This window comes from Heptranchias perlo, chromosome 13 (assembly GCF_035084215.1).
Source record: "Heptranchias perlo isolate sHepPer1 chromosome 13, sHepPer1.hap1, whole genome shotgun sequence".
Taxonomy (NCBI): domain Eukaryota; kingdom Metazoa; phylum Chordata; class Chondrichthyes; order Hexanchiformes; family Hexanchidae; genus Heptranchias; species Heptranchias perlo.
In genome coordinates this window covers 14,686,602-14,714,393 of record NC_090337.1, presented here as the reverse complement: position 1 = coordinate 14,714,393, position 27,792 = coordinate 14,686,602, and the positions used below count along the sequence as shown (strand labels likewise).

Here is a 27,792-nt window from a genome sequence, read left to right as displayed (position 1 = left end):
AATCTGGACTCGACAATAATTTATCAGGAGCGACTGTCACGCGCGCACAATACCTGGGATTGATGAGGCGAGCGGGCCAATCAGGAGGTGGGACGAACGCCGCGGGCCGTTGATTGGCGGCAGGGCGCGACGGGGCAGCGCGGGGCTGGCCAATGAGCATAGACGCCGAGCGCCACGTGACTCCTCCCCCAACTCCCATTCATCAAGGGGATGGTGTTGTCTTTTCAATTCATTTATCTGCAGGAATGATTGCCGCTATCATTCTCGAGCTCACCGCCCGGCTGATGAGGTGAAAGTTTCTCCCCAGGAAGATAAACCGCAAAAGACAATATTGCATGATTTGCGTTTGCAGAGGGGGAAAATATCTCCACCAAATTCCCACACGCCGAAGAGAGAAGAGGGAGAAAGAAACATAAGGAGTTTTTGCAAGTCCTCCAAACAGACTCAGAGACTATTTTATATTACGCAAGTTTCGTTGTGAATTGTTTGTAGCTTGCTTTTTTTTATTTTATATCATTATTCCTTCTCTACCCCCATCGCCAGACGATGCTTCTGGACGCTGGACCTCAATATCCTACTCTAGGAGTGACTACCTTCGGATCATCCCGACATCACTCAACAGGCGATGTCAACGACCGAGAAGTGGGGCTGGGGATAAATCCTTTCGCTGACGGGATGGGTGCTTTTAAAATCAGCCCCAGCTCTCACGATCTCGCATCGGGTCAAACTGCCTTCACGTCGCAGGCTCCAGGCTACGCCGCGGCTCTAGGTCACCATCCCAGCCATGTGAGTTCGTACAGCAGCGCGGCGTTCAACTCGACCCGGGACTTTTTGTTTCGCAATCGGGGCTTTGGGGAAGCGGCGGCTGCCAGCGCCGGGCACAGCCTGTTCGCTTCGGCGGCGGCTGCGGGCAGTTTTGCGGGACCCCATGGACATACTGACGCCGCGGGGCATCTACTCTTCCCGGGGCTTCACGAGCAGGCGACGACCCACGCTTCTCCCAATGCACATGTAATGAACGGCCAAATGCGCTTAGGCTTTTCTGGGGACATGTATGGCAGAGCAGACCAATACAGCCAGGTCACCAGTCCCAGATCGGACCACTACGCCTCGACCCAGCTACACAGCTATGGCCCCATGAACATGAACATGGCGGCCCACCATGGGGCCGGGGCCTTCTTTCGTTATATGAGGCAGCCCATTAAGCAAGAACTCATATGTAAATGGGTAGAGCCCGAACAGTTGACGAATCCTAAAAAATCCTGCAACAAAACTTTTAGCACGATGCACGAACTGGTTACTCACGTAACAGTGGAACACGTTGGGGGACCAGAGCAGTCGAACCATATCTGCTTCTGGGAAGAGTGTCCAAGAGAGGGAAAGCCTTTCAAAGCCAAATATAAACTTGTAAATCACATCAGAGTCCACACTGGCGAGAAACCTTTCCCCTGTCCATTCCCTGGCTGTGGCAAAGTCTTTGCCAGATCAGAAAATCTCAAGATCCACAAAAGAACTCACACAGGTATGGTGAATGTATTTAAAAGAGTAAAAGAGAAAATGAAATATTACGAAGCATTTATAGCCGCCTCGATCTTACTTTCATTTTTAAATAACTCGGACACTCCAAGAATTTATTTAATAAACGTGTTTTAGATGCATGTGCAGAAAAATATATAGATCAGAATAAAATTAACATATTTAGTATTTTATATTTTTTGATTTTCCTTAACTCTCTTTACTCTGTATATTGGTGTTGTGGGCGCTGATCTTTTAAATATATAGAAATATATTACATTTTGTGCGGTTCTACGACAGTATTAAATGCTATACTTAATTATTCCAAAACTGACGGAAAATAGTTAACCTACAAATACAATGTGATAAGAGTTTATTTTCAATTAAATTATCACTAAGCTTCATTTTATCTGAAGAAGAAAAATACCCACAGTTGCTGGGTTGCTTACTTTCGTTAGACATTCACAACCAACAAATATTGGAATATATTTTTGTTCCTCGCTTCCTCTTCTCTGCCTCATTCTATGTTTGCATGTTTATATCTACTTATATATGTATGTAAGTGAGTATATATATAAAACTGCGAAATCAACTTTCGTATACGCAGACGTCGTATACATGTACATATTTGTGCGCGTATATATATAAATATCCATCTATCTATATATAATATATGTGTATAATATGCGTATACCTTAACACATGCATCGTGGGCTCCCCAGAGCTTAAAATCTTGTTAAAACTTGGAACACAATAAGCGTTTGTGAAAAAATAACACTCGACAAAAATGTCGATGTCAATGATACATAATGGTTAGGTAGTTGTAAAGATTTTGCAAAGTCGAGATTTAACACTTTCTCGACAATAAAACCTCCAGGGGCACTTAGCAACAATTCACTTCACTGCATGAGATGTCCACTAACTCTTACTTTAAATAAACAGAATTGGAAACGGTTTAATTAAAGGAAAATGTAAATAGAATTAGCAAATAATCATTTCCGTTGCCTTTTTAAAATGCTATTTCAGCGTTTGCGTTACAAGGGCTATATTAGCCAATCATGTAAGCAATGCTTGTATCAGAGAGGGGCAGCATTACAAATATGAAATAGAAAGCTAAAACTGTTCTGGTACATATTTTCAACTTTATCCAATGTACCAATGCAATTTTAAAAGGGCAATAAGCATTCATATATGCATGTAAGGCCGCTACGGCAGCTGCAACATCGTGTAACCAGTCACTGTAGATATCATAAATTAAGCAAAGAATCAACATTTATTAATTAGTCTTATTCATTCTTCTTAAAAATCCGAACTGTGTGCATGGACATATATTTAGAAAATGCTGAATCTATCTGCGATTTGCGACAGTCTACGTTACGAGGCATAGTTGTAGACTGGTGAAGAAGGATGATCCAAAATAAGTGTTTGTTTTCATAATGGCTGCTTTTCTTAGCTTTTTTAAAATCGTAATTTTAGGGCTTTATTCATATAATATATATATATATAAATAGTGAATTTGAAAAGAGCTAAAAATTGTATTAATAAAGATTGTCATCGTTGATAGGCGAGAAGCCATTCAAGTGTGAGTTCGAAGGGTGCGACAGGCGTTTTGCTAACAGCAGCGATCGCAAAAAGCACATGCACGTGCACACTTCTGACAAGCCGTACCTCTGCAAAATGTGTGACAAGTCCTACACTCATCCCAGCTCTCTACGAAAACACATGAAGGTAATTTTTTAAAAAATCACAATTTGGATTGCGAAGTATTTATTGTTGCATTTAATAAATACAATGTGTTTTGATAGGGCATTAAGGGAAGGGAATGGTCATTTTGAATAGCTGACAGCTCAACGCTGTGCACATTAAATTAAAGAGCTAGTATCCCTTTTATAGCCTTGTATGGTCAATATATTTTATTCTATTATAGGTCAAATCTAAACATCGTTTACACTTATGACAGCTTTCATCTCAATGAAAAATTATATCATGCAATTTTTGCTACCTTTGTTTACCTAGCAACTTTGGAATATTACAAGAGATTTTTTAAAACTAGATAGAATTTTTTAAAAGGCCTTATTATGTTAAGCGGTATATTGTGTAGATATATATTTTACAAATTTACTACAAAGCCTTACACAAACGCTATAGTTGTCTTTAAGGCTGTTTTTTATGTGGCGGATGATTTTTGTAGGTCCACGAAACATCCTCTCAAGGGTCACAGCCTTCTCCTGCGGCAAGTTCTGGCTACGAGTCCTCAACACCCCCCACCATCGTGTCGCCCTCCACAGAAAACCAGACCAACAGTTCAATGTCCCCAACATCTTCTGCAGTCCACCACACATCCAACCACAGCACGCTTTCATCGAACTTTAACGAATGGTACGTTTAAGTAAACATACATCAAAAAATTCAAAAAAAATTCAAAAAAACTTTTCAAAAAAGACTCCAAAGTTACGATCGCGAGGAATCAAAGACAAAAAAAAAGCTGCCAATAGACGCCGAAAGGAATAAAAAAGGAAGAAACCAAAACCTTTGAAAGGTTGCATAGTAGCGAATCTTAAAATGCATGTAGGACGATGCTATTTCTCTAGCCATTGCCAAGTGCTAGGTTTAAAGAAAGAACTGATAAAGCTCCGAAATTGCATGTGTTCTATGGCAGCGGCCTTTTTTTCTTTCCTTTTTGTAAATATAAAATTATTAGTTTAAGAGTCTAATGTTTGAATCCTGTACATAGACATATCACAGGGGATTTGTCAACGTGGTATTTGCATATCTGGGCGACGGTTGAAAAAAATGCAATTATTTGTTTATGGATGGCAAAAAAGTTACTATAGTCGATGTGTACCAAAATGTGAATTACTTTGTATTTCAGTCTCAACTGAGCGTCAGAAAGCTAGCAGATACTATTGTTATTAATGTGCTTTTTGTATCCAGTGCAAACCTTTCGTCCCAAAGTCCAGTCGGAGTAGTGAAGTAATATGTTCAAAGTGTTGCTTGTTATGTCAAAAAAAATCGTAGTGCAAGCTTGGAACTCCGTGTTAAAATGTAACTTTGTTTTATGTAAGACTTGATATTAAAGCAAAATAAGAAATTTATCTGTTCATTGCCTTCGCAGTTGCGATAAATTTATGTATATATTCCCAATCTCCATATTTATCCGCATGTACGTAAATTACCGGTATTACGTGTTACAGATATTCGATATTTATGAAAGATGCATTCGTATGTAAAACCTAGTTTACAAACTGTTCCATAACATTTCGTACAATATTAAAGATTCCAAAATCCAGTGCGTTGCATTCAGTATTTTTATTCATACGGCAAACTATTGCACGTCACAGAATAAAATAATCAAGGAAACACAGAGTGAAAATATATATACATATTTTTACTTTGCTGGAATCGTCTCTATTAAACCATCAGGAAAGTGCCTTTGGAGATATAAAAATGACGGATGAAAGCATCCCTGCTGATATTAGCTTAGTACGTAATTAGTATTCATACCTAAATTTATGAAACCAAAATTTTGGATCACTATATAATAATATTTTAAATTAACTTTGCAGAGCTTGCAATAGCAGCCATAAAATGTTATAGGACAAAAAAAATTACTCTTCCGACATAAATATTAACGCTGGACATTTAATTGATGCGTCGTGTAAAGACAACCGCCTGACTTCACAGGAAGTTAGCAAAAGAATAATGTGTCCTTTTTGGACACATTTGTTTATGGAAGTGCGTTGATAAATATTGCCATCAGCATAACATTTTTTTGAAAGCCACAGAATTTAAAATATTTCTGTATAATTATGTATCATTACAAACACCTTTAAAGATTCAATTATGACAGATTTCTCAAACTTTTTTTGCATAGGGAGGGGCAAAAGATGCATATATGCGTTTTTACAATTAGCTAAGGCCTTTGTGGTTTCATATCTTTGCAATTATAATTGTTAATAGCTGGCATTAATTGAAATCATTTTTAATTTATGTTCTTTACTGTGAATTATAACCAGTGGTTCTAAACCCAACCACTTAGTGCGAAATTAAATCTACAAGAACACAATTTATTTTATGTAATCTGATTTTCTTTATGCGCCTTTACTTATTTAATTCCCATTCACTTTAAAAAATCCGTTCCATTCGATGATGCTCTGATAGCAAATTACTAAATGAGGAAAAAATAAAAATCTAAATTACTTATGCTTAATGACTGTAGCCGAACGCCTGTTTCACTAAATCAGATTGTCTTCTTTGCTATTTACTTTGATAGATTTGCAGGCTATACTGCTTCCACTAACTTAGCTACGCTTGTTGGAACTGTTGGGCTTTGTTCTTCATTGTAGCTTGCATGACCGCCCCATTAAGCAGACAACATATCAACAGACAACACAAATCATGATGCTGGCTAAAGTTTCGAATGCTTGTGATGTCCATAGAGTACATAACAGAAACTGACCTTCCGGGAGATGAGATTGATAGTTTAACTGCTTATTCAAAGATAAGGGTTAGCAAGGCCAATGCTATATCGTAAGCAGGCGGGTTAGAGAAAAAGATAAGTTCTTCCGGCCTAGAAAGCGCTATGTAGCACCAAATACATTTACATTCGTAAATATTAGTTTAGTAATCATACTCTGAAACGTAATGTTTGTGTTTTATAACATCGGATTGAAATAGTCTTAACTGACTAACAGGCAATGCGCAGAATGCTGATTCTGCCCAGTGAAGGTTAGTGAAAGATATGCTTCATCCATTATATTTAGTAATTCACTAGTTTGTAGATTTTTTTTAACCAAGCAAGTGCCTTATGTATGTTCGTGAATAATGGCACTTTTGAAATTAATCTTTTCAGCAGCCGGTAACAGTCAGCCGTAGCAGTGTTCAAAGTAAAACCAAATCATAGAGCGCCACCTTGCAGAAGGAAGGATTGTGAGGATTCTGAAGGCAGACTGAACTGCGAGTGGGATGGAACCTCACTGAGGAACATCATAAAAAAGGTCATTTGCAGAGCTTTTATGCTGCATATGCCTACATGCATTTATATATTTTTGTTTATTTGCCCATTTATGGACCCTAGTAGCAGAACCATCAAAATCGATGTGCTGAAATAAAACACCTGAAATTTTTTAACCCATTTTAAACCATCAATGAAAATATTTACTATTAAGGGTTACGTAAATGCACATCATTGTAAGCCCCCAACTTCCAGTTATGCCGTGCAGGAGAGCGTACTGTATGTAAACAAGAACAGTAAACCGGTTCTAGTGCTGTTTAATAGACACAACATTGCCAGTAAAAATTGTAACATTTTTCCTGAGCACTTTTGATATGCCAGAAAATAAAACACATTGGTAAAATTTAATTACTACAGTAACTGGTCCACTGTTAGCAAGATAAAAAGTTTGCGAGAAAGGCGCAGTGTGTTTTGAACCTGGTCTGCAGGTTGTGAAACTGCACGAACACGAACGTGGGCCTCCCTCTCCTCCAGATTGTGGAAAGTGACCCTGACCACTCTCTTTATACATTCTTAAATTTATTTGCTTTATTTAATTGAGAGCAAATGTGAAATCTTACCTTTATTCCCCCCTCTGTTCGAAACCCATCGGTGTTTTGTCGAACATTAGGAGTGCTTGGCGAATCGATAGAACAAAAAGTTTAGCATTAATAACTTTAATAAACATAAATTAAGCATAAACGAAAAATTGTTTCAAATTCTAACACAGCGATTCAAATCATTGCGACCAAAACCCAAAGAATCGCAAACAGCGGTAGATTTTTGACTATTTTCTTGGCATACCGCAAACGGGCCTGGAAGTACGTGAGCAACGTTATTGCCTAACTTAATTTTATTTCTTGCTTAATTTCGAAAAGTTATATTTTATATTTTCGCTATTTTCTTCATAGTTTATTATTTTTTTGAAACCCATGAGGGTTTGCGATAGAAGGTACTGTTTGATACTATTCAGCAGAAACCGAAGCCCACGTTGTAAATGGCCTGCCTCAGAAAAAATGCTTTCAGACGTATTTTTGATTTATGCACTGTTTAACTGTAAAATACAATGCAGTACTGTATGGATTGCCAAAAGAAGAACACACTCAGTGCATTTTCCCATTAGGAACTGGACATAACGATTTTTTTTAAAAAACAGGCGCGTACTGATAATATGACAGCGGGTTGGTGCTGTTTTCATTACCGGTTCTCCAAACACGAACCTTTATCATTGTGGCCAATATTTACAAATACAATATGAGAGACAAACAAAAGGGACTGTAAAACTTAAAAATGTTTACCTCCGCCTGTATGCAATATCTGCTTACACAAGACCGCTCTTAAAGCAGCGAATACCTCAATGTTTACAACTGACGATTCCTGTCCTTATTAGGTGGGACAAAATAACTGAACGCATATAACAAAAATGATTGCAATATCCTAGTCTTGTCTACAAACATTGGCCTGTATAGATTCGGGGGTTGGGGGGTCGCATTTTATGATCTGAGCATGTTCAGTGCAACGAGTTGTTCCTATTTTATAAAATAAACATAATGTACGTATCTCTGCTAAATAGTCTCACTTACAGAAACCGCCCGTTTCATTATAGGCAACTAGAATCAATTCAATTAAATAGGTTCGTGGACACGTATGTGGAAGGATATCGCCATGTATTTTTGTTTTTTAAGCTCATTTACTAAACAATGCATTGTAAATTAAATTAACCCGAATACCGTCGAGCTTTTAAGAGATGCTGTTTCGATCGTCGTGTCTTTACAATTTCTTCCTGTTTATCTACAGAAAGTAATCTGACTGCCCATGGGCTCTTGAGAGCTGTGCAACTCACTAACTAAAGAAACACGATCAGCCTGTGGAACATCGCTGCTATTTTTAACCTGCAGCTGGAAGCTGTCATCAATTTGTAACATTTATTCCAGCGTTAGAATGATAGCACAAAATAGCACGGAGTTACCAAATGACGCACTTCACACAAAAAAGGTTTAAGGGGAATTAGCATAAAAACATGCTAAATTTCGCGTTACAATTTCTGCCACGGCCACTGAGAAGTTCAAATATTAATAGTTTCAACCGAGGTAATCGGAGAAGGAAAAGGAATACTGTTTACGGTTAGTATTTTTTTTTCGGTGCTCTTCGTCCCAAATGACTTTTGTATCGCAGAGAGATTTCTGTTAGGGTGAAACATTTCTGGAACTTCACTTTGGCGGAGTCACAGCGGGTTGTGGTGTAGCCAGTCGCGGTACATGCGCAGTGCGCTTAGTGGAAATGTGGCCAACAGTGCTACACGTGCTGGTGAATATTTATTATAATCACCATCTACTGACCTTATAGCAAAGGCTGTCCACTGACACCGAGCAGGACAAATTAGTTACCAGTCACTTACGGCAGCTTTTAATACACGCTAATGTGATACCACAATAATTAAATCTGTGTGAATTATAATGCTTTAAATGTTCCCGCATACATATTTATATTTGCAGTAAATACACAACCAGAATTAAAATGTTAAATTACTTTGATTGTTCCTTGAGATATAGATTTACGATATAGTTATTAAATGAACATTTATCTAAATTAAAACGATAAACTTGTTGATATAAGTACTTTTGTTTTTTTTAATTTTCTGTTCCTTCAGCTAGTTTGTGTAAGTAATATAATGAAGCCACTATTAATATCAGTTCCCATATGACCAAGTTATTCAGATGCACCAAACCATGATTTAAAAATCATCTTTTTCTACGGCGGGATAATATTCATGCTAAAATCAGCACTTTGCTTTTTGTCCGTGGAGAACGCATTTGGACTTTTATCAGGGTTGGACTCTACATGAAATATCTCACCGGTGTGAGCCACTGTTGTGCAGATTGCATCTTTAAAGCAGAATTATGTTGGATGAATCACGTTCTCTATGTGGATGCTGACTCCTGTTATCGAGAGGCAAACAAAGTGGCATTATGGCATTGTAATTTATGTCCTAAGCTATATTATTCACGATATATATAGTACACGCTAGTATATTTTATTTGCATTGCTCATGTCTATAATATATCATTATAACTATTACTCCTCTAAAGTAAAATAGCTAATCATATACAGAACAATAAACGAATTCTATACACATTGATGCCGTACAATATCTAGTTGCAGTAATGCGGGTCAACTTAGATTCGCTTTCATAGTTATTATTATTTAATAAATTTAACACATATTGATAATATATTTCTATTTCTGCCCACTTTATTGATGCTGTTTACAAACTCTCACATTTTAAGTACAGTATACATCTCGGCTGAATCAAAAAGCAATATTGTTAATCGTTGAATTATGTCACAAAATATACGAGCCGCAACAACCATAGGTGTAGGTACGCATAATGTAGCAGCTCCAACGCGTAATAAGCACCTGTAGTGCAAATTAATACAGCATAAATAATAGCAGCGCACAATTTGTGACTGGTTTTGTTGCCCTTTTTTTCCTCGCTAAATCTATCTTAGGCTCTGAATATACCGCGTTAAAACCACAAACTATTTTGCATTAAACACTCGTCTTATGCACATTGCTACAATATTGTGTATCTTTTTCTGTATTCTTTTAACTTTGGAATTATGAAACACTCTTTAGGATTTACAGGTCGCAAGGAAAAGTTTGGTTTGTCGTGGTCACAAGAAATGTAATATTCTAAGCCGCTATTACTGAATACTAACAATGCATGACCATCATAATGTTAACAATATTAGTGCATGTAAATGCTATGCAAGCAAGATAAATGAACGGTGTTTTGATGGCTTAATATAGAGTTTTCCGCCGGTTTGCCTGGACAGTATTTTGAAGCTAATGGAGTTAAAACTACACTATATGCTTTCTTCCACACGCAGTGTTGACGTTGTGAAGTTTATTTTTTTAGCTGCTAATTTCGGTTCAAAAGCACCCATTAGACAATACTCAACAAAGCAATGTTATATTTCGCCGCGTATATTACACACGATGATAATTGTAACAATATATAACTAATACATACGTTTTGTAAAATTTAATGGACATGGCTAGAAATTTTAAAAAAACGAATATTGCTTTTACTGTCTGGTGTCTATGGTTTCATTGTTGATGCTGATATACAGTGTCCTAATTTCAATCGTAAATAGTAAACTTTTAAAAAATAAACTATACAGGCCATGTTTATTAAAATACGACAATGTTCTCTGTTTATATACATATTTGAACTTGGAGTTTAACGTGTTTTAAAAAAAAATCTCGGCTATCTTTCTATCGTAAGGACGGGAGCAATCGGTACATACACATGTGACGTGATGTATGGACAATGTACATACGTTCAACAAGGATAGTTAAAACTAATGCATGTTTTACAAAACACGAGGATTGTGTATTTGATAACTAATGCTTTAATTTTCAAAGGCCCAGCCTTGTATTTGCGTCAAACTAACTCTTCATTTCGAAAAGTAATCCATTGCAGCCCCTCAAATGTTTACCAACAAGTATTAGACCTGTCACGAAGAACCTGGTTTCTTTGTCTTTTTTTTCTCTGTATGCGTGCGTTTCAAATATATACATCTATTTAGGCAAATAATGTTGTCATTTGTCCAGATTATTTCCCCTGCAGGATCCGAAGGTAAAAAAAGGTGGCGACAAAACAAATCACTACATTATTTTAGAAACTGCTATGAAACACCGACTGGAGAACTAGTGACACGATGTAGGTAATTAAAGATTGTGAAGCACCAAGGAATATTTTGTATGACGGTTTTCTGATTGGCAAATGACGAACTGAACGCAAAAGAAAGGGTAGTGTGGATTTCATCTTAATTTCGAACTACATTACTTCGAAAAGTGTCGTAATTATATGGTTTATTTGTATATTGTATTGGCATACTGTTTATTGTATGTTGTATTGGTATTTACATACATTCTTAAGAAAATTAACTAACATGCATTTGTAACATGCATTTTAACTGTATCATGCTTTGCTATCAGCTACAATTTACAATTCCACTATACGCAACTTTCCAAAAGTAACTCGTTCAGTTTATGAAGTATTCAGTAAATGCATTTTTCTTTCTGCGGTGTCCAGTGGTTAAATTGCGAAAATGCTCAGACTCTGGCCTTGTTGCTAAGGAAGGCCCTTTGAAGTAAAAATCCAACAATGGCATCTGTGTAGACTGTAATAATACTGCGTCAGTTTAAAAACTTAAAACGATTATTGTGATGATAGTTATTAATAATCATCAAAATAATTACAAAACACAAATAAATAATACATTTACCAGGCATTGATGCGTACTTCTCTGTTTCTTATGATTTTTTTGCGTATGCAACGTAGGGTTTCTTTGAATTGAGTGGAATGTTCACATACAAATTGAAATAAGTAGTCAGTGAATACGAATGTGCATGTATTATGGAATGTTAAGAACTAATGCAGTAATGCAGATCCATATTTGTATTACATAGCAATCTGTGATATAAAAGTACAAATAATATCAGGCGATGCAATATAAAGGTTTAATGCCCTGTTGGCGCCGGTTGGAAGCATGTTGCGTTTATCTTTACTGTTGTTTCTGGTTGTAATTTTGTTTTCTTGCTGTGTGTTTATTCACAGTCGCTTGGTGCGTCTCTCTGGCACTGATTCCGGGTGAGAGGTTACTCCCAATAACTCCATCTCCCATTCTCGACGGTCCGCTTTTCTTCCAATCCCCTCTACATATTCTCATCAAGAAAACTTTACCGGTGAGCTCTCTCGTCGCGTTGCGTTTACATGCAACTATTTGGAAATATGAACGGGGGTGCAGGACAAGAATCTGGGTTTTAATATTTGAATTTAAAACGATGGGCAAGTGTTAAAAAAAATAATTATTGGTTAAAAATTTCAGAGCGTTGCATGAATTGTGTCATGTTGGCAGTAGCAGATTGCTCGGTTGCTGTCTGTTTTTTTTTTGCTGAGGATAAAGCTGCAAGGAAGCTCGTGGCTTTTCCCACCTTTTCACCTGCCCGGGTGGTCCAGCTCGAGCCCTGACCCGCCCTCGAGCCGCGTGCCCACCCACGCGCCCACCAGCAGCACGTTCCAACCACCTCTCCCCCCCCCCCCCCCGCATCGCGCCCTTTTCCTGCACACGAGGATCCGCGCGGCGCAAATTCCCGCCTAAATCCCGCGCGTGCGAAAACAAAATATCCTGCAGCGCCCGAGCTCCCCCCCCCCCCTGCGCGTGCGCGTCTCGCCCGCGCGCCAACCGCCGAGCTCGAGCTCCCTTCTCTCGCCAAGGCAAGGCGGTGGAAAAATTCAGCCCCACCGGCCCTTCACGGTGAGTACAAAAAAAAAATGTTTATTTTAAATTTCAGCTGGGCACAGCACAGTTCTTTCTCACATCTCTTGCAGCGTTTATTGAAGCAGTTGGCACGCTTTACACGTCAGTGGGCGCAGTTCCGCCTTTTCTGCGTCGATGCGCACCGACGCAATTGCAAAAGTGGAAGCATTACTCTATGATGTGGAGATGCCGGTGATGGACTGGGGTTGACAAATGTAAGGAATCTTTACAACACCAGGTTATAGTCCAACAGTTTTATTTGAAAATCACAAGCTTTCGGAGGCTTTCTCCTTCGTCAGGTGAAGGAATCCCACACTTCACCTGACGAAGGAGAAAGCCTCCGAAAGCTTGTGATTTTCAAATAAAACTGTTGGACTATAACCTGGTGTTGTAAGATTCCTAGCATTACTCTAGAAGGAGAGGTTCCTGACCTGACCCAGCAATGTGAGATGCCCTCCAGGAAGACACCTAACACCATTTGGGGTAGGCACTACGTGGAGTATAACTCTATTATGATATGAAGCCTGGCTTAAAACGTGGATGGTGATTCCTTGCATAAGGGGAAGCTAGATAAACACAAGAGGGAGAGAAGAATAGAAGGTTAGTCTGATAGTCTTAGATGAAGAGGGGTGGGAGGAGGCTCCTGTGGTGCGTAAACACCGACATAGACCTAAAGCAAAATACTGCAGATGTTAGAAATCTGAAATAAAAACAGAAAACGCTGGAAATACTCAGCAAGTCAGGCAACATTTGTGGAGAAAGAAATAGAGTTAACGCATCAGGTCAAAGACCTTTCTTCAGAACTGGAAGATGTTAAAGAGTTAACAGTTTTAAAGCAAATACAGAGCCAGGGAAAGGGGGGGGGGTGGAGGGAGAGAAGGGGAGGAAAGAACAAAAGGAATGGTCTGTGATAGGATGGAGAGCAAGAGTGATTAAATGACAAAGGGGATGGTGGTGCAAGGCAAGGAGGGTGGTAAAGGGACAAGTAAAGAAACAAAAAATGGGTCTAGAGGAGTTGTAAATGGCAACAGCAGAACTAGAACCAGCAGCTACAGTCCCACAAAAAAAAGGGAGCAGTGGCTATGGTCTGAAGTTATTGAAATGAATGTTGAGTCCAGAAGGTTCTAAAGTACTTCATCGAACTTCCGTTGAGCTTCATTCAAACGGTGTAAGAGGCCGAGGTCAGAGTGGGAGTGGGACGGGGAATTAAAATGGCAAGCGACAGCAGATCAGGGTCACGCTTGCGGACTGCACGGAGGTGTTCAGTAAAGCGGTCACCCAATCTGTGATTGGTCTCCCCAGTGTAGAGGAGACCACATTGTGAACAGCGAATACTGTATACTAAATTGAAAGAAGTTTAAGTAAACTGCTGCTTCACCTGAAAGGAGTGTTTGGGGCCCTGGACGATGGGGAGGAGATGAAAGGGCAATTGTTGCTTCTCCTGCGCTCGCACAGAAAGATGCCGTGGGGAGGAGAGCGGGTGTTGGGGGTGTTGGAAGAGTGAACCAGGGTGTCACGCAGGGAGCCGTCCCTCCGGAATGCTGGAAGGGGAGGGGAGGGGAAGATATGTTTGATGGTGGGATCGCACTGGAGGTGGTGGAAATGCTGGAGGATGATACATTGAATGTGAAGGTTGGTGGGGTGGAAGGTGAGGACAAGGGGGACCCTATCATGGTTCTGGGAGGGAGGGGAAGGGGTGAGGGCAGAAGTGTGGTAAATAGTACAGACACGGTCGAGGGCCCTGTCAACTACAGTGGAGGGGAATCCTTGGTTGAGGAAAAAGGAAGACACATCGGAAGCACTGGTGTGGAAGGTGGCATCGTCAGAACAGATGCGACGGAGACTGGGAGAAGGGAATAGAGTCCTTACAGGAAGTGGGGTGGGAGGAAGTGTAATCAAGGTAGCTGTGGGAGTCAGTGGGTTTATAATAGATATTGGTTGACAGCCTATCCCCAGAAATGGAGATAGAGAAATCGTGGAAGGGAAGAGTCAGAAATTGACCATGTGAAGGCGACATAGACCTACCTGATGGGCCAAATGATCTGTCTCTGTGCTGTACATTCTATCTAATTCTATGTAATTGGTATTCCTAGGCACTTTATACACTTACTTTAGAGTCTTTTTTGTAATGTTTTGAGAAAACAGACACTCCTCCTCACACTGTCACAAGATTAAAACATTTATCGTCTGGGGTAGAGCTTGACCAATTTGTGCACACATGCATGAGTTGAATTTGCAGCCATAGGCAAATGGAGCCTGCCAGCTATCCTTTGCACTGTGCACCCAACGGTCTCATACCAATAATGTAGTATAATGGCAGTCAGTATAAAGAGCATTCAGATATGTGTTGATGGGTATTGATGTAAATTATTTCCCCTGCAGGATCCGAAGGTAAAAAAGGTAGCGACAAAACAGATCACTACGTTATTTTAGAAACTGCTATGAAACACCAAGTGGAGAACCACTAACACGATGTAGCTAATTAAAGATTGTGAAGCACCAAGCAACATTTTGTATGACTGTTTTCTGATTGGCAAATGATGAACTGAACGCAAAAGAAAAGGGTAGTGTGGATTTCATCTTAATTTCCCACTACATTGCTTCGAGAAGTGTCATAATTATATAGTTTATTTGTATATTGCATTTGCATACTGTTTATTGTATGTTGTATTGGTATTTACATACATTCTTAAGAAAATTAACTGTAACATGCATAGTCGTGTTTTGCTATCAGCTACAATTTACAATTCTACCATACGCAACTTTCGAAAAGTAACTCGTTCAGTTTATGAAGTAATCAGTAAATTACATTTTTCTTTCTGCGGGGTTCAGTGGTTAAATTGCGAAAATGCTCAGGCTCTGGCCTCGATGCTAAGGAAGCCCTTTGAAGTAAAAATCCAACAATGGGATCTGTGTAGACTATAATAGTACTGCACCAGTTTAAAAACAACTTAAAACGATTCAGTAGTGTAACTCTGAAAAGAAAGACTTGCATTTATATAGCGCTTTTCACGACCTCAGGATGTCCCAAAGTGCTTTACAGCCAATGAAGTATTTTGAAGTGCGGTCGCCATTGTAATGTAGGAAACGTGGCAGTCAATTTCCACACAGCAATCTCCCACGACCAGCAATGTGATAATGATCAGATAATCTATTTTTAGTGATGTTGGTTGAGGGATAAATATTGGCCAGGACACTGGCCCAACAGGTCTATGTCGGTGTTTCCTCGAAATAGTGCCGTGGGATCTTTTACGTCCACCTTAGAGGGCAGACAGGGCCTTGGTTTAACATTTCATCGGAAAGACCGGGAGTCAGGCTGGCATCTGACTGAACTAATGCTCTGTCCAGGAAGTCGTACAATATCACACGACTTGAGTTTGACATGGGACGCTGCAGTGCCATGCAAAATCACAGAAAAAAAATTTACAGGTGGTCCACTGGATATTTTTACTTTAATTTGAATGTACTTAATTTAGGAGGCAGCCTAAGCCCTATGAACATTAAAATTTAACTTGCTGGTTAGCGGTTGCATCCATCGGCAGAGCTCCTCTGTTGCTAGATGATAGCAACATGGAACCAACGGAAAAACATCATCCTTATGCCACCACTTTTGCATGGATCTGAAGTTTCAGATGCTTGCTGGCTTGGGATTCAAGTTGCTGACCTGATTATAGATGGCATTACCGAAATAAAGAACTTGCATTTATATATCGCCTTTCATGACCTCAGGATGTCCCAAAGTACTTTAAATATTGAGAACTATAGTATAATAATGTCCTTATATTGCACATTTCTGTTGCTGAGAAGGGGTTTCATTTTTGCTGCAATGCAAAATATGTAGTATAAGTTAAGCCAACTAACTTCAGTACCAATTTTTGTCTTGGGAGAAGGTAGCCTCACAGCATCACACTGGCTACAATATGCAAAATGATGCAAATGAGCTTTTTAAAAATCAATTTTAAAGTTTAAAATTTTGTGTTGTTTGTTTTTACCTTTGTAAAATTGACAAAAAGGCTTCTGGACTGTTGGCTCTTAGCTAACTTTTAAAAATGTCACCAGCATTTGAACACTGGTTGATGGACCATGTGAAAGTATGTACACGTTCAGATAAGTTCTCAGCTCTCCCTTGACGTGACGTGGTGCCAAGCTGGTAGTATTATTCAGTGCCATTGCCTTGCACTGTAGTAGTGATAATGATAAATCAGATAGTGTGTCAAACTGGTACCTGCAGTATAACAACAAGATCGTATAAATGATTCAGAGGCTGCTAATTTGACTCCACTTAATATAAAATGGATTTATCTATAATTTTTAAAAGTCCATTTATAAATCCTGTTAAGGAATAAATGATAAGGTGAATATTTGGATAAGGGAAGATAAATCCAAGTTATTTTGTATATTTGCACTCATTTTGTTCATTATTGTGAATTGAATATTTTAGTCTACCTAAATATTCCCATGTTAACAGCCAAATTTTATATATCATAATCACGTTTTCACAATGTACTGCAATGCCTCTGTTGTTTCCACAATATTTCAACTGCAGAGTTATTATAGAATAAGGGAAGGGGTGATTTTTTTTGCACATATAAGCTCTGGATCAACAGGAACTTCATATATATTTAATCTATCCCTTGACCATCTCTTATTTTACGTAATACATAATACTTTCATAGAATCATACAGCATAGAAGGAGACCATGCGGCTCATCATGTCTGTGCTGGCTCTTTGAAAGAGCTATCCAATTAGTCCCACTCGCCTGCTCTTTCCACATATCCCTGCAGTTTTTTCCTTTTCAAATATATATCCAATTCTCTTTTGAAAGTTACTATTGAACCTGCTTCCCCCACCCTTTCAGGCAGTGTATTCCAGATCATAACAACTTGCTGTGTAAAAAAAAGTTCTCATCATCACCCCTCTGGTTCTTTTGCCAATTACATTAAATCTGTGTCCTCTGGTTACTGACCCTCCTGCCAGTGGAAACAGTTTCTCCTTATTTACTCTATCAAAGCCCTTCACTTTCTTTTGTTTCTATCCTTAAAACATGTGCCTGTAGGTCAGAATGAATGGCTGCAATAGTCAAGTTGTCAGTGTTAGTGAAAATCAGTGAGGCTGTGATGCCACACATGCAACTCGCAATAAATGTTTAATGCCTGAGGAATAAAATTGCAAATAACCTAATCTGCATCTTCTAACATGCATTGTTTACAGAGATTACAAGATATGTGTTTGAGATATACCAGTAGCTTACACATACTTGTTTATGCTTCTATAAAATCAATGCCAGAACTGTTTTATCAAATTGTTGAGAAATCTCTCATTTCTACTGTATGTCCTCATCATTTCAAAAGTTTTATATTTTTTTATAGAATTTATATTTTTATCCTTTAATTTTTTTCCCCCTTTAAACTCTTTTTTGCAGATATCAGATCACATTGCTAAAGGCCATCAGGTGTGTCATCCTTTTACTGCATCTGCATTGGTAAGTCTGCCCAATATCAGCAAACAAAATGAATTAACCCAATCTATGTAAAAGAGGGCTTTTTAAACTATAAAATGTATTGTATACAGTGAAGGTTAGTAGCTGTGGTTTGTAGAAAATAAATCACTTGTGTCTGTAGCACTTGTGAATTATATGACTAAAGCTACTTGGTCTATTTTATGTTAGCACTTGTCTCTGATGTGTTTCCGATATTACTTCTGAGTTTCTGAAAACTCTGTCAACATAAGAGTCACAGAGCATATATGGAAATAAATAGATCTTGTGCAATGAAAAAAAGCATATGCACAAGAGATGTTAATATTGGGGAGAAAAGGTGTTCTGCTAAGTATACTTGGGGATTGCTAAGTTTATTGCTATTTTGTGGAGGCATGAAGATCAAATACCATGGATGGATTTTTTGGCCCACAAAAACATTGAAAGAAGGAGCCTTAGTGTAAACAGAACATATGGGGCCCGATTTTAGCACCCGCTACCGGGTGCGTTCTCGGCGGGGGGGGCCCTGAAAATCCCGAAATCCAGGTGCAGGACCGGATCGCGCCTCGATCCCGCCCACTTCCGGGTTCCCGATGACACGCGGGCGTGCGCGCGCAGCCCCCGCTGGTGGGAATCCCGCAGGCAATTAAAGCCAGCGGGATGCCACTTCAGAGTATTTACTTTGCTTGTTCAGGTCATTAACTGACCTGATTAAGGGACTGTGTGTGATTTTGGATAAACATGGGACTGTTTCACACACTGGGGGAAACACTCCCAGTTGAAATGGACGTGTTGCAGCTGTCAGCCTGTGGCAGCTGCAAAGGTCCATTTGACAGGTGGGAGGGGGAGGAGACCCTCAGCCATTGCAGGAGGCCGCTCTGTCACTTGGGACAAAGTTTGGCCTCCACCACCCTCCTCCTGATGGTCGAAGTCACCAACCTGCACACTTACCCCGGGGTCCGGAGACATGTACCTACCTTGCGGACCCCCTCAGATGTACATCTTGCGGATGGGGGCCGCTGTAGCTGCAGTCATGACCTCCTCGGAGGGCGAACAGCATCACCAGCCTCGCCATCCACGCCGTCCACCTCTGACACGTGGAGCTCCACAACAGAGTGCTGTGACACATCCACCTGTACAGCAGGAGGGAGGGCTACCGCAGAGAGATGCGTCGCAGAGGGCACTACCCTCGCCACACGTTCCACAGACCGAGGCTCAGCCTCCTGGACCTCTCTGAGCAGCAGTGCACACGGAGGCTCAGAGTCACTCGACATGTAGCCATGGACATCTGCAGTCTCTTTCATGCCGAGCTGCTCCTGGCTGGCCCGTGCACCATCTTCCTACCTGTCGCTGTCAAAGTCACCACTGCCCTCCCGAACTTCTGCTCCACAGCCTTCCAGGCTGCAACCAGGGACATCCCCGATGTCTCTCAGTCGTCTGCGCAGAAGAGCCCTGCAAATACACCGACACCCACTCTGCAGTGACACAATGGGTGGCATCAGTGGTGGGTCCTCATAGTGATACCCAGGAGCGGGCATTATTGCACAAACCGGACAGGATTCGCGAAGACATGGCAGTAGTGGTGCCAATATAATGTGTGATGTGAGTTGTTCTTTAATTCAATAGAAGTAAGAACCATGACAAACCCTCAAACACCCTTGTGCATCCCCTTCATGCTCACGACACGTTTGCCTTACGCTGCCTACTGCACATATGTGATGCATGCCCTGTGGCTGCAGTACAGGTGGTGGCAGGTTGAGTGAGGCTGGCCGTGAGAGAGATGCACGAGAGGGTGAGTATGGGATAGAGCCATGAGATTGTATGAGGATTGGGTTGCGTGGTAGTGGCGGGGTGAGTACTCGCGAGGTGAGTAGGTGCAGGTAAGATGAGGATGAGGTTTGAGTGGGTATGAGGGGTGATGTGACAGAGTAGTGTTGGCAGTGCCGAAGGAGATGTGGGGTGGGGGCAGTGTTGTGGCAGACGGAGTGTAAGGGAAAGACTACGTGTTCTCACTGTGGCTGACCTCATTGGAGCGCCTCCTGCACTGTATGCAGGTGGGCGATATGTTGGTGGCGCTGGTGACCTCCTCTGCCCCCTCGAGCCAGGCCTTCTTGGTGGCAGAGGCAGGCCGCTTCCTCCCGCCTGCCGGGTGGAAGATCTCTGTCCTCCCCCTCCTCCTCACCCCATCTAATGATACCTGGGGTGGAGGCATCATTAAACTGGGAGCAGCCTTCCCCCTGGGCTGCTCCATGCAGTAATTTTTGATGTTTGTGGCAGCATCTGTCAGTTGAGGACTGCCCCTTTAAATAGAGCACCTCCAGCTGACAGATCTTATTGCGCATGCGCAGCCCGCCCGATGCGCAGATCAGCAGCGAGGAACCCGGAGGAGCAGGTAAGTGGCTCCAATTAGTGTGTTGCCTGCTACGATCGTGCTGGCAACCCACTAATTTCACCGCGCCCGCTGGCCCACCCGCCGAGAACCCGCACCCCTGGTAAAATCGGGCCCCATGGTCTCAATGCTTGTGGTCAGGTTAACTTATGGGGCCAGAAATCACTCACGAAATAACGGAGGAGCTCAACAGCGCTCTCAGTTTTTAGTGGTGAATTGAAGGAACAAGTTCCTGCGTTGGCACTTGCGCAGTGAAACGCAGAAATTGTGAACTTGCGCCTAGTGGTTAGCCGGTGATATGACAGCTTCGAATTAAAGGGACATTGCACGCTGCAATCAGAGAAATCGTTGAAAAAACACCAACTTGCTTATCTGCCCAGCTGGAAAGTAACTAATTACGCCACCAAACAGGTACTCTTAAAAATACCAGGTCTAAACTAAGTTTTAAAAGCACGGTTAGTCTTAATGACTGCCAAACAACTAAAAATTAACTTTTAAAAATGTGGAGTCTCATATTACTTCTTATTTTAATAGTTTTTGATCATTAAAAAAGAATTAAAATTAAAAAAATATATATTTTTTTACTTTTCCCTTCTGTCTCTTTAATTTAATTCATTTATTTCTTTGACTTTTTATTAAAAAAATTAACGTTTTTATTTACAATGACATCCAGAATACTAACTTTAAATGAATGAAGTTTGCTTGCCTGCATAAGCAATGCAGCCTGAATCTATGGAGATTGTTTTGCCACAACAGCTACTTATCCAGTCATGTAAGGCAGATCTGACGGTCACCAATATATTATAGAATCCTGCCGGGGAGTCATTATGGTACGGTAGACAGTCAGTCAAAAGCTCGCATTCATATTGATGTTTGGTGTACCATAATAATCACCAAAGCATGGCATTGATTTTATTTTAATCACGGGATCTTGTGTTTGATTTCCAACTGCATGCTGGTTAAGGTGCGTAGTACTTAAAATATGTAACCGACTGCATTAGTGGCAGCAACTTACTTGCCCATCTTCTCACCCAGCAAATAGCATAAGGGAGGCAAAAAGAAGCTTGAACCAAAAAGAAAGGGAGAAGAATAACGAGAAAATAGAAGTGGAGTGAAAAATTAAAATGTGCAATATTCATTTTAATTATAAAACTCATCAAATTCAAAGAGTGGATTTGGTTTATTATGTTTTGATACTGAATTCAGCAGCATGAATCCAGAATAGAATCATAGAATCATAGAAGTTTACAACATGGAAACAGGCCCTTTGGCCCAACATGTCCATGTCGCCCAGTTTATACCACTAAGCTAGTCCCAATTGCCTGCACTTGGCCCATATCCCACTATACCCATCTTACCCATGTAACTGTCCAAATGCTTTTTAAAAGACAAAATTATACCCGCCTCTACTACTGCCTCTGGCAGCTCGTTCCAGACACTCACCACCCTTTGAGTGAAAAAATTGCCCCTCTGGACCCTTTTGTATCTCTCCCCTCTCACCTTAAATCTATGCCCCCTTGTTATAGATTCCTCTACCTTTGGGAAAAGATTTTGACTATCTACCTTATCTATGCCCCTCATTATTTTATAGACTTCTATAAGATCACCCCTAAACCTCCTACTCTCCAGGGAAAAAAGTCTCAGTCTATCCAACCTCTCCCTATAAGTCAAACCATCAAGTCCCGGTAGCATCCTAGTAAATCTTTTCTGCACTCTTTCTAGTTTAATAATATCCTTTCTATAATAGGGTGACCAGAACTGTACACAGTATTCCAAGTGTGGCCTTACTAATGTCTTGTACAACTTCAACAGGACATCCCAACTCCTGTATTCAATGTTCTGACCAATGAAACCAAGCATGCTGAATGCCTTCTTCACCACCCTATCCACCTGTGACTCCACTTTCAAGGAGCTATGAACCTGTACTCCTGGATCTCTTTGTTCTATAACTCTCCCCAACGCCCTACCATTAACGGAGTAGGTCCTGGCCCGATTCGATCTACCAAAATGCATCACCTCACATTTATCTAAATTAAACTCCATCTGCCATTCATCGGCCCACTGACCCAATTTATCAAGATCCCATTGCAATCCTAGATAACCTTCTTCACTGTCCACAATGCCAGCAATCTTGGTGTCATCTGCAAACTTACTAACCATGCCTCCTAAATTCTCATCCAAATCATTAATATAAATAACAAATAACAGCGGACCCAGCACCGATTCCTGAGGCACACCGCTGGTCACAGGCCTCCAGTTTGAAAAACAATCCTCTACAAGCACCCTCTGTTTTCTGTCGTCAATCCAATTTTGTATCCAATTGGCTACCTCACCTTGGATCCCATGAGATTTAACCTTATGTAACAACCTACCATGCGGTACCTTGTCAAAGGCTTTGCTAAAGTTCATGTTGACCACGTCTACTGCACAGCCCTCATCTACCTTCTTGGTTACCCCTTCAAAAAACTCAATCAAATTCGTGAGACATGATTTTCCACTCACAAAACCATGCTGACTGTTCTTAATCAGTCCCTGCCTCTCCAAATGCCTGTAGATCCTGTCTCTCAGAATACCCTCTAACAACTTACCCACTACAGATGTCAGGCTCACCGGTCTGTAGTTCCCAGGCTTTTCCCTGCCGCCCTTCTTAAACAAGGGCACAACATTTGCTACCCTCCAATCTTCAGGCACCTCACCTGTAGCTGTCGATGATTCAAATATCTCTGCTAGGGGACCCGCAATTTCCTCCCTAACTTCCCATAACGTCCTGGGATACATTTCATCAGGTCCCGGAGATTTATCTACCTTGATGCGCGTTAAGACTTCCAGCACCTCCCTCTCTGTAATATGTACACTCCTCAAGACATCACTATTTATTTCCCCAAGTTCCCTAACATCCATGCCATAAGAAAAAGACTCAGGGATTCTCACTCTGGGATGTTGAACCATGAATTTTACTGCAAGATCTGGGCCATAGTAATCAAGAATGTGGCCGATTCTTTTGTACTTTAACCTTTTAGCCTACATGAATTTTCATACATGCAAATGTGCATGCTAATGACATAAGGATGAAACATGTTGCACATTCTCTGCAAATCTATGCCCATTTATTATAAATTTTAAATAAATACAGGAAACTGTCCTTTCTCTGATGGCTGTGAAGAGCTTTGAGTGAAACTATTTGAGAGATGTGCGAAACCTTGTCCACTTTTCAGTTTCACCAACAGACGCTACAGGAAGGGCTAATCTAACAAAAATGGAAGTGTTACAATAGTCCAGTAGGGCGTTGCTGCGCAGAGATTAGGATTAATGAATATCTCTGAGGAAAAGTAAGGGAATGTTAATTTGTTTCTGGCCCATGTTGTCCTTGACTTGCAATTCCTTGATGCTGATGCTGATACTGGCTAGCTAAAGTGGAAGAGTGTTCCCTTCCTCATTACTGATTTATCACATTAAGTTCCCAGGATGAGAAAAGTGTGCTCACCCCATTTTTTGCTGGACTCATCCCCATGTACCTATCCTTACTCTCTTCCACTGCTTGGGCAATGCAAATTCAGGAAGGCTGTCAGAAATCTCTGTCCAAGCCTTCAAAGATGATCAGACAAGCACCAGGAGGCTCCAAACCTGTTAGTTATTTACCAAATAATTAGACTTGCTGTCCTTCTGCCATGATCTTGTCATTTTTCAAAAAATGTGTCTAATGCCTTCTTGAAAGCCAGCAAGGAATCAAGTTTAACTACCATCTCCGGAATACTGTTCCACTCTGAGAATAGTAAAACTTCCAAACACCCAACCTCGCTCCCTGCTTTCTTAATTAAATGGGTGGTCAGTAGTTCGACCAGGCTTCATTATCTCAAACAATATATCTAGTTGCATGTTATCAAGGTCATTTAATAATTTTAATTGTTTAACTCAGATCTCCTTGAAGTCTACGTTGCTGCAGCAAATCTAAACCCATCTTCATAACTAAATACATTTAGGATGGGGATTATCCTTGTTGACCTTTTCTGTACATTCTCTAGGGCTACAACGTCCTTCATGAAGTGGGGGGAATAGGGGGTGGACATTGGGGTGCTAAATTGTACACAGTACTCCAAATGAGGTCTTGCCAAAGCTTTTTACAACCATATTATTGTGCCTCTAGTTTTGTGTTGAATAGCCTGGGCAGTATAGCCCAAAATTCTGTTTATTTTGGCTGCAGTACTCCTGACATTGGGCAATTAAACCTTTAGAGAATGGTCAGTTAATTCTCCCTTCCTGTTACCATTAACTCATGTTATACTCTATGGTGTTGGTTTCAACTTGCTGCCCAATGGTAAAACTGGCGTTGCGGATCATCTGTCCGTTATACAAACAACTCAGTTTTCCTTTCCACATCACCCTTCATACGATGCGACTTATTTTTAGCCACACTGATTCTCGTGGGGCACTTTATCAAGAGCTTTCTTGAAATCCAAATAGATAATGTCTACTTATCCACGTGATTTCCCTCAACTTGATTCATCCTTTAAATATATTTAAAAACAAAGTTAGTGAGATAATGAAGGAGGTTCAAATAAGCATGAGAGCAAATTTAAAGCAGTTTGAAAATATTGGGACCGATTTTACCAGGCCTGCGGGTTTCCGGCGGGTTGGGTTTCGGGAGCGTGGTCAACACGCTTGGTGAAATTAGTGGGTTGCCCGCGCGATCGTAGCAGGCAACACACTAATAGGAATCAATTACCTGCTCCTCCGGGGTCCGCGCTGCTGGTCTGCGTGTCGGGCGGGCTGCGCATGCGCAGTACGATCTGTCAGCTGGAGGCGCTCTATTTAAAGGGGCAGTCCTCCACTGACAGATGCTGCAACCAATGGAACAAATTACAGCATGGAGCAGCCCAGGGGGAAGGCTGCTCCCAGTTTAATGATGCCTCACCCCAGGTATCATCAGATGGGGCGAGGAGGAGGGTGAAGACAGAGATCTTGCACCCGGCGGGCGGGAGGAAGCGGCCAGCCTCTGCCACCAAGAAGGCCTGGCTCGAGGTGGCAGAGGGGGTCACCTGCGCAACCAACATATCGCCCACCTGCATACAGTGCAGGAGGCGCTGCAATGACCTCAGTAGGTCAGCCACAGTGAGAACACGAAGTCTTTCCCCTACACTCCATCTGCCACAACACTGCCCCAACCCCACATCTCCTTCGGCACCGCCAACACTAATCTGTCACATCACCCCTCATACCCACTCAAACCCCATCCTCATCTTACCTCCACCTACTCACCTCGCCAGTACTCATCCTGCCACTAACACGCGACCCAATCCTCATACAATCTCATGGCTCTATCCCATACTCACCCTCTCGTGCATCTCCCTCACGGCCAGCTTCACTCAACCTGCCACCACCTGTGCTGCAGCCACAGGGCATGCATCACATATGTGCAGTAGGCAGCGTAAGGCAAATGTTTCGTGAGCATGAAGGGGGTGCACAAGGGTGTCGGAGGGTTTGCCATGGGTGTTACCTATATTGAATTTCAGAGCAACAAACAGCACACATTATATTGGCACCACCACTGCCATGTCTCCGCGAATCCTGTCTGTTGTGTCCAATAATGCCCGCTCCTGGGTATCACTATGAGGACCCACCACTGATGCCACCCATCGTGTTACTGCAGAGTAGGTGCAGGTGTATTTGCAGGGCTCTTCCGCGCAGACGACTGAGAGACATCCGAGGTGTAGCCGGCTGCACCCTGGAAGGATGCGGAGGAGAAGTTGTGGAGGGCAGTGGTGACTTTGGCAGCGACAGGTAAGCAGTTGGTGCTGGGGCCAGCCAGGAGCCGCTCGGAATGAAAGAGCCTGCAGATCTCCACGACGACATGTTGAGCGAATCTGCGCCTCCGTGTGCACTGCTGCTCGGAGAGGTCCGTGGAGCTGCGCCTCGGTCTGTGGACCCTGTGGCGAGGGTAGTGCCCTCTGCGATGCGTCTCTCTCTGCGGGTAGCCCTCCCTCCTGCTGTGCAGGTGGGCGTGCAATAACACCGTGTTGGGGGGCTCCACGTCTCTGCAGCGGACGGCGTGGACTGCGAGGCTGCTGGGGCTGGTCATGATGTTCGTCCTCCGAGGGTGTCCACGCACCACCCATCTGGCAGGTGTTGGTCTGAGGGGTTGTGCAGGGTAGGTGGGTGGTTCCGCGGACTGGGGCTGCAGTTTCGTGTCGGTCTGTCCTCTGGCTTGGCGGGGGGTGGTGGGGGGCAGGGGTTGCCCTATGTGACGCGGTGGCCTCCTGCGTGGGTGAGGGCTCTCCCCCGTGGGGTGCACCTTGGCACCTGCCACAGGCTGCTGGCTGCAACACGCCTGGTTGGAGAGAGACTGTTTCCCCCAGTGTGGGAAACACTCTGCGATGCAGGTGAAATCCCACACTTCCTCTTTTGACAGCTGATTCAGCTCATTAACTGACCTCAACAAGCAAGGTAAGTACACTCAAGTGGAACCCCGCTGGCTTTAATTGCCTGCGGGATTCCCACCAGCGGGGGCCACGCACGCAGCCCCGCACGTCATCGGGGAACCCGGAAGTGGTCGGGATCACGTCGCGATCCGGTCACGTGACCGCATAGCGGGATTTTCGGGGCCCCCCCGCTGGAAACCCGCAGGAAGCCCGACCCTAAAATCGAGCCCATTATCTCAGTGCCAGAATGTGCCACTACTTTGGTATATACTTCTACTTATTTAGGAGAGGCTGCTACAGTACAGTATTTTAGCACCCATAGCAGTTGTTATTTTTGTAAAAATGGAATCAAATAAAAAAAGAAAGAGCGCAGATCTGAATTTGAGCCACAGATACAAAATTAACACTGCTCAGGACAAAAAGTGAAAGTCACAGACTGAATTAGCAAATGAATATGGTGTCACTCAGGCAGACAACAGCAAAAACCACAAAGAACAATGGGATTCTGTCTTGAAATGGGTCAGAAACTGTGATTTCAGAAGTGACATGAAATGGTAGCGCACTTCTAAACTCGATGACGTTGGAGCAGAACCTCTTGAATGGTTCATCGCAGTGTGCGATCAAAATCTCCCCAGAATTTCAGAACAAATTTCTTTGGAAAAATCCATCAAAT

General features: G+C 41.9%; 1 protein-coding gene across 1 annotated transcript; it reads left to right on the top strand.

Annotated features, from left to right (window-relative positions):
* Nucleotides 1-546: 546 nt before the first annotated feature.
* On the top strand, nt 547-3,904 carry zic1 (zic family member 1 (odd-paired homolog, Drosophila)). Its single transcript, XM_067994607.1, has 3 exons — nt 547-1,522; nt 3,080-3,243; nt 3,707-3,904. Exons 1-3 carry the CDS (start codon nt 547-549, stop codon nt 3,902-3,904), a joined length of 1,338 nt encoding a protein of 445 aa, XP_067850708.1.
* Nucleotides 3,905-27,792: the final 23,888 nt, after the last annotated feature.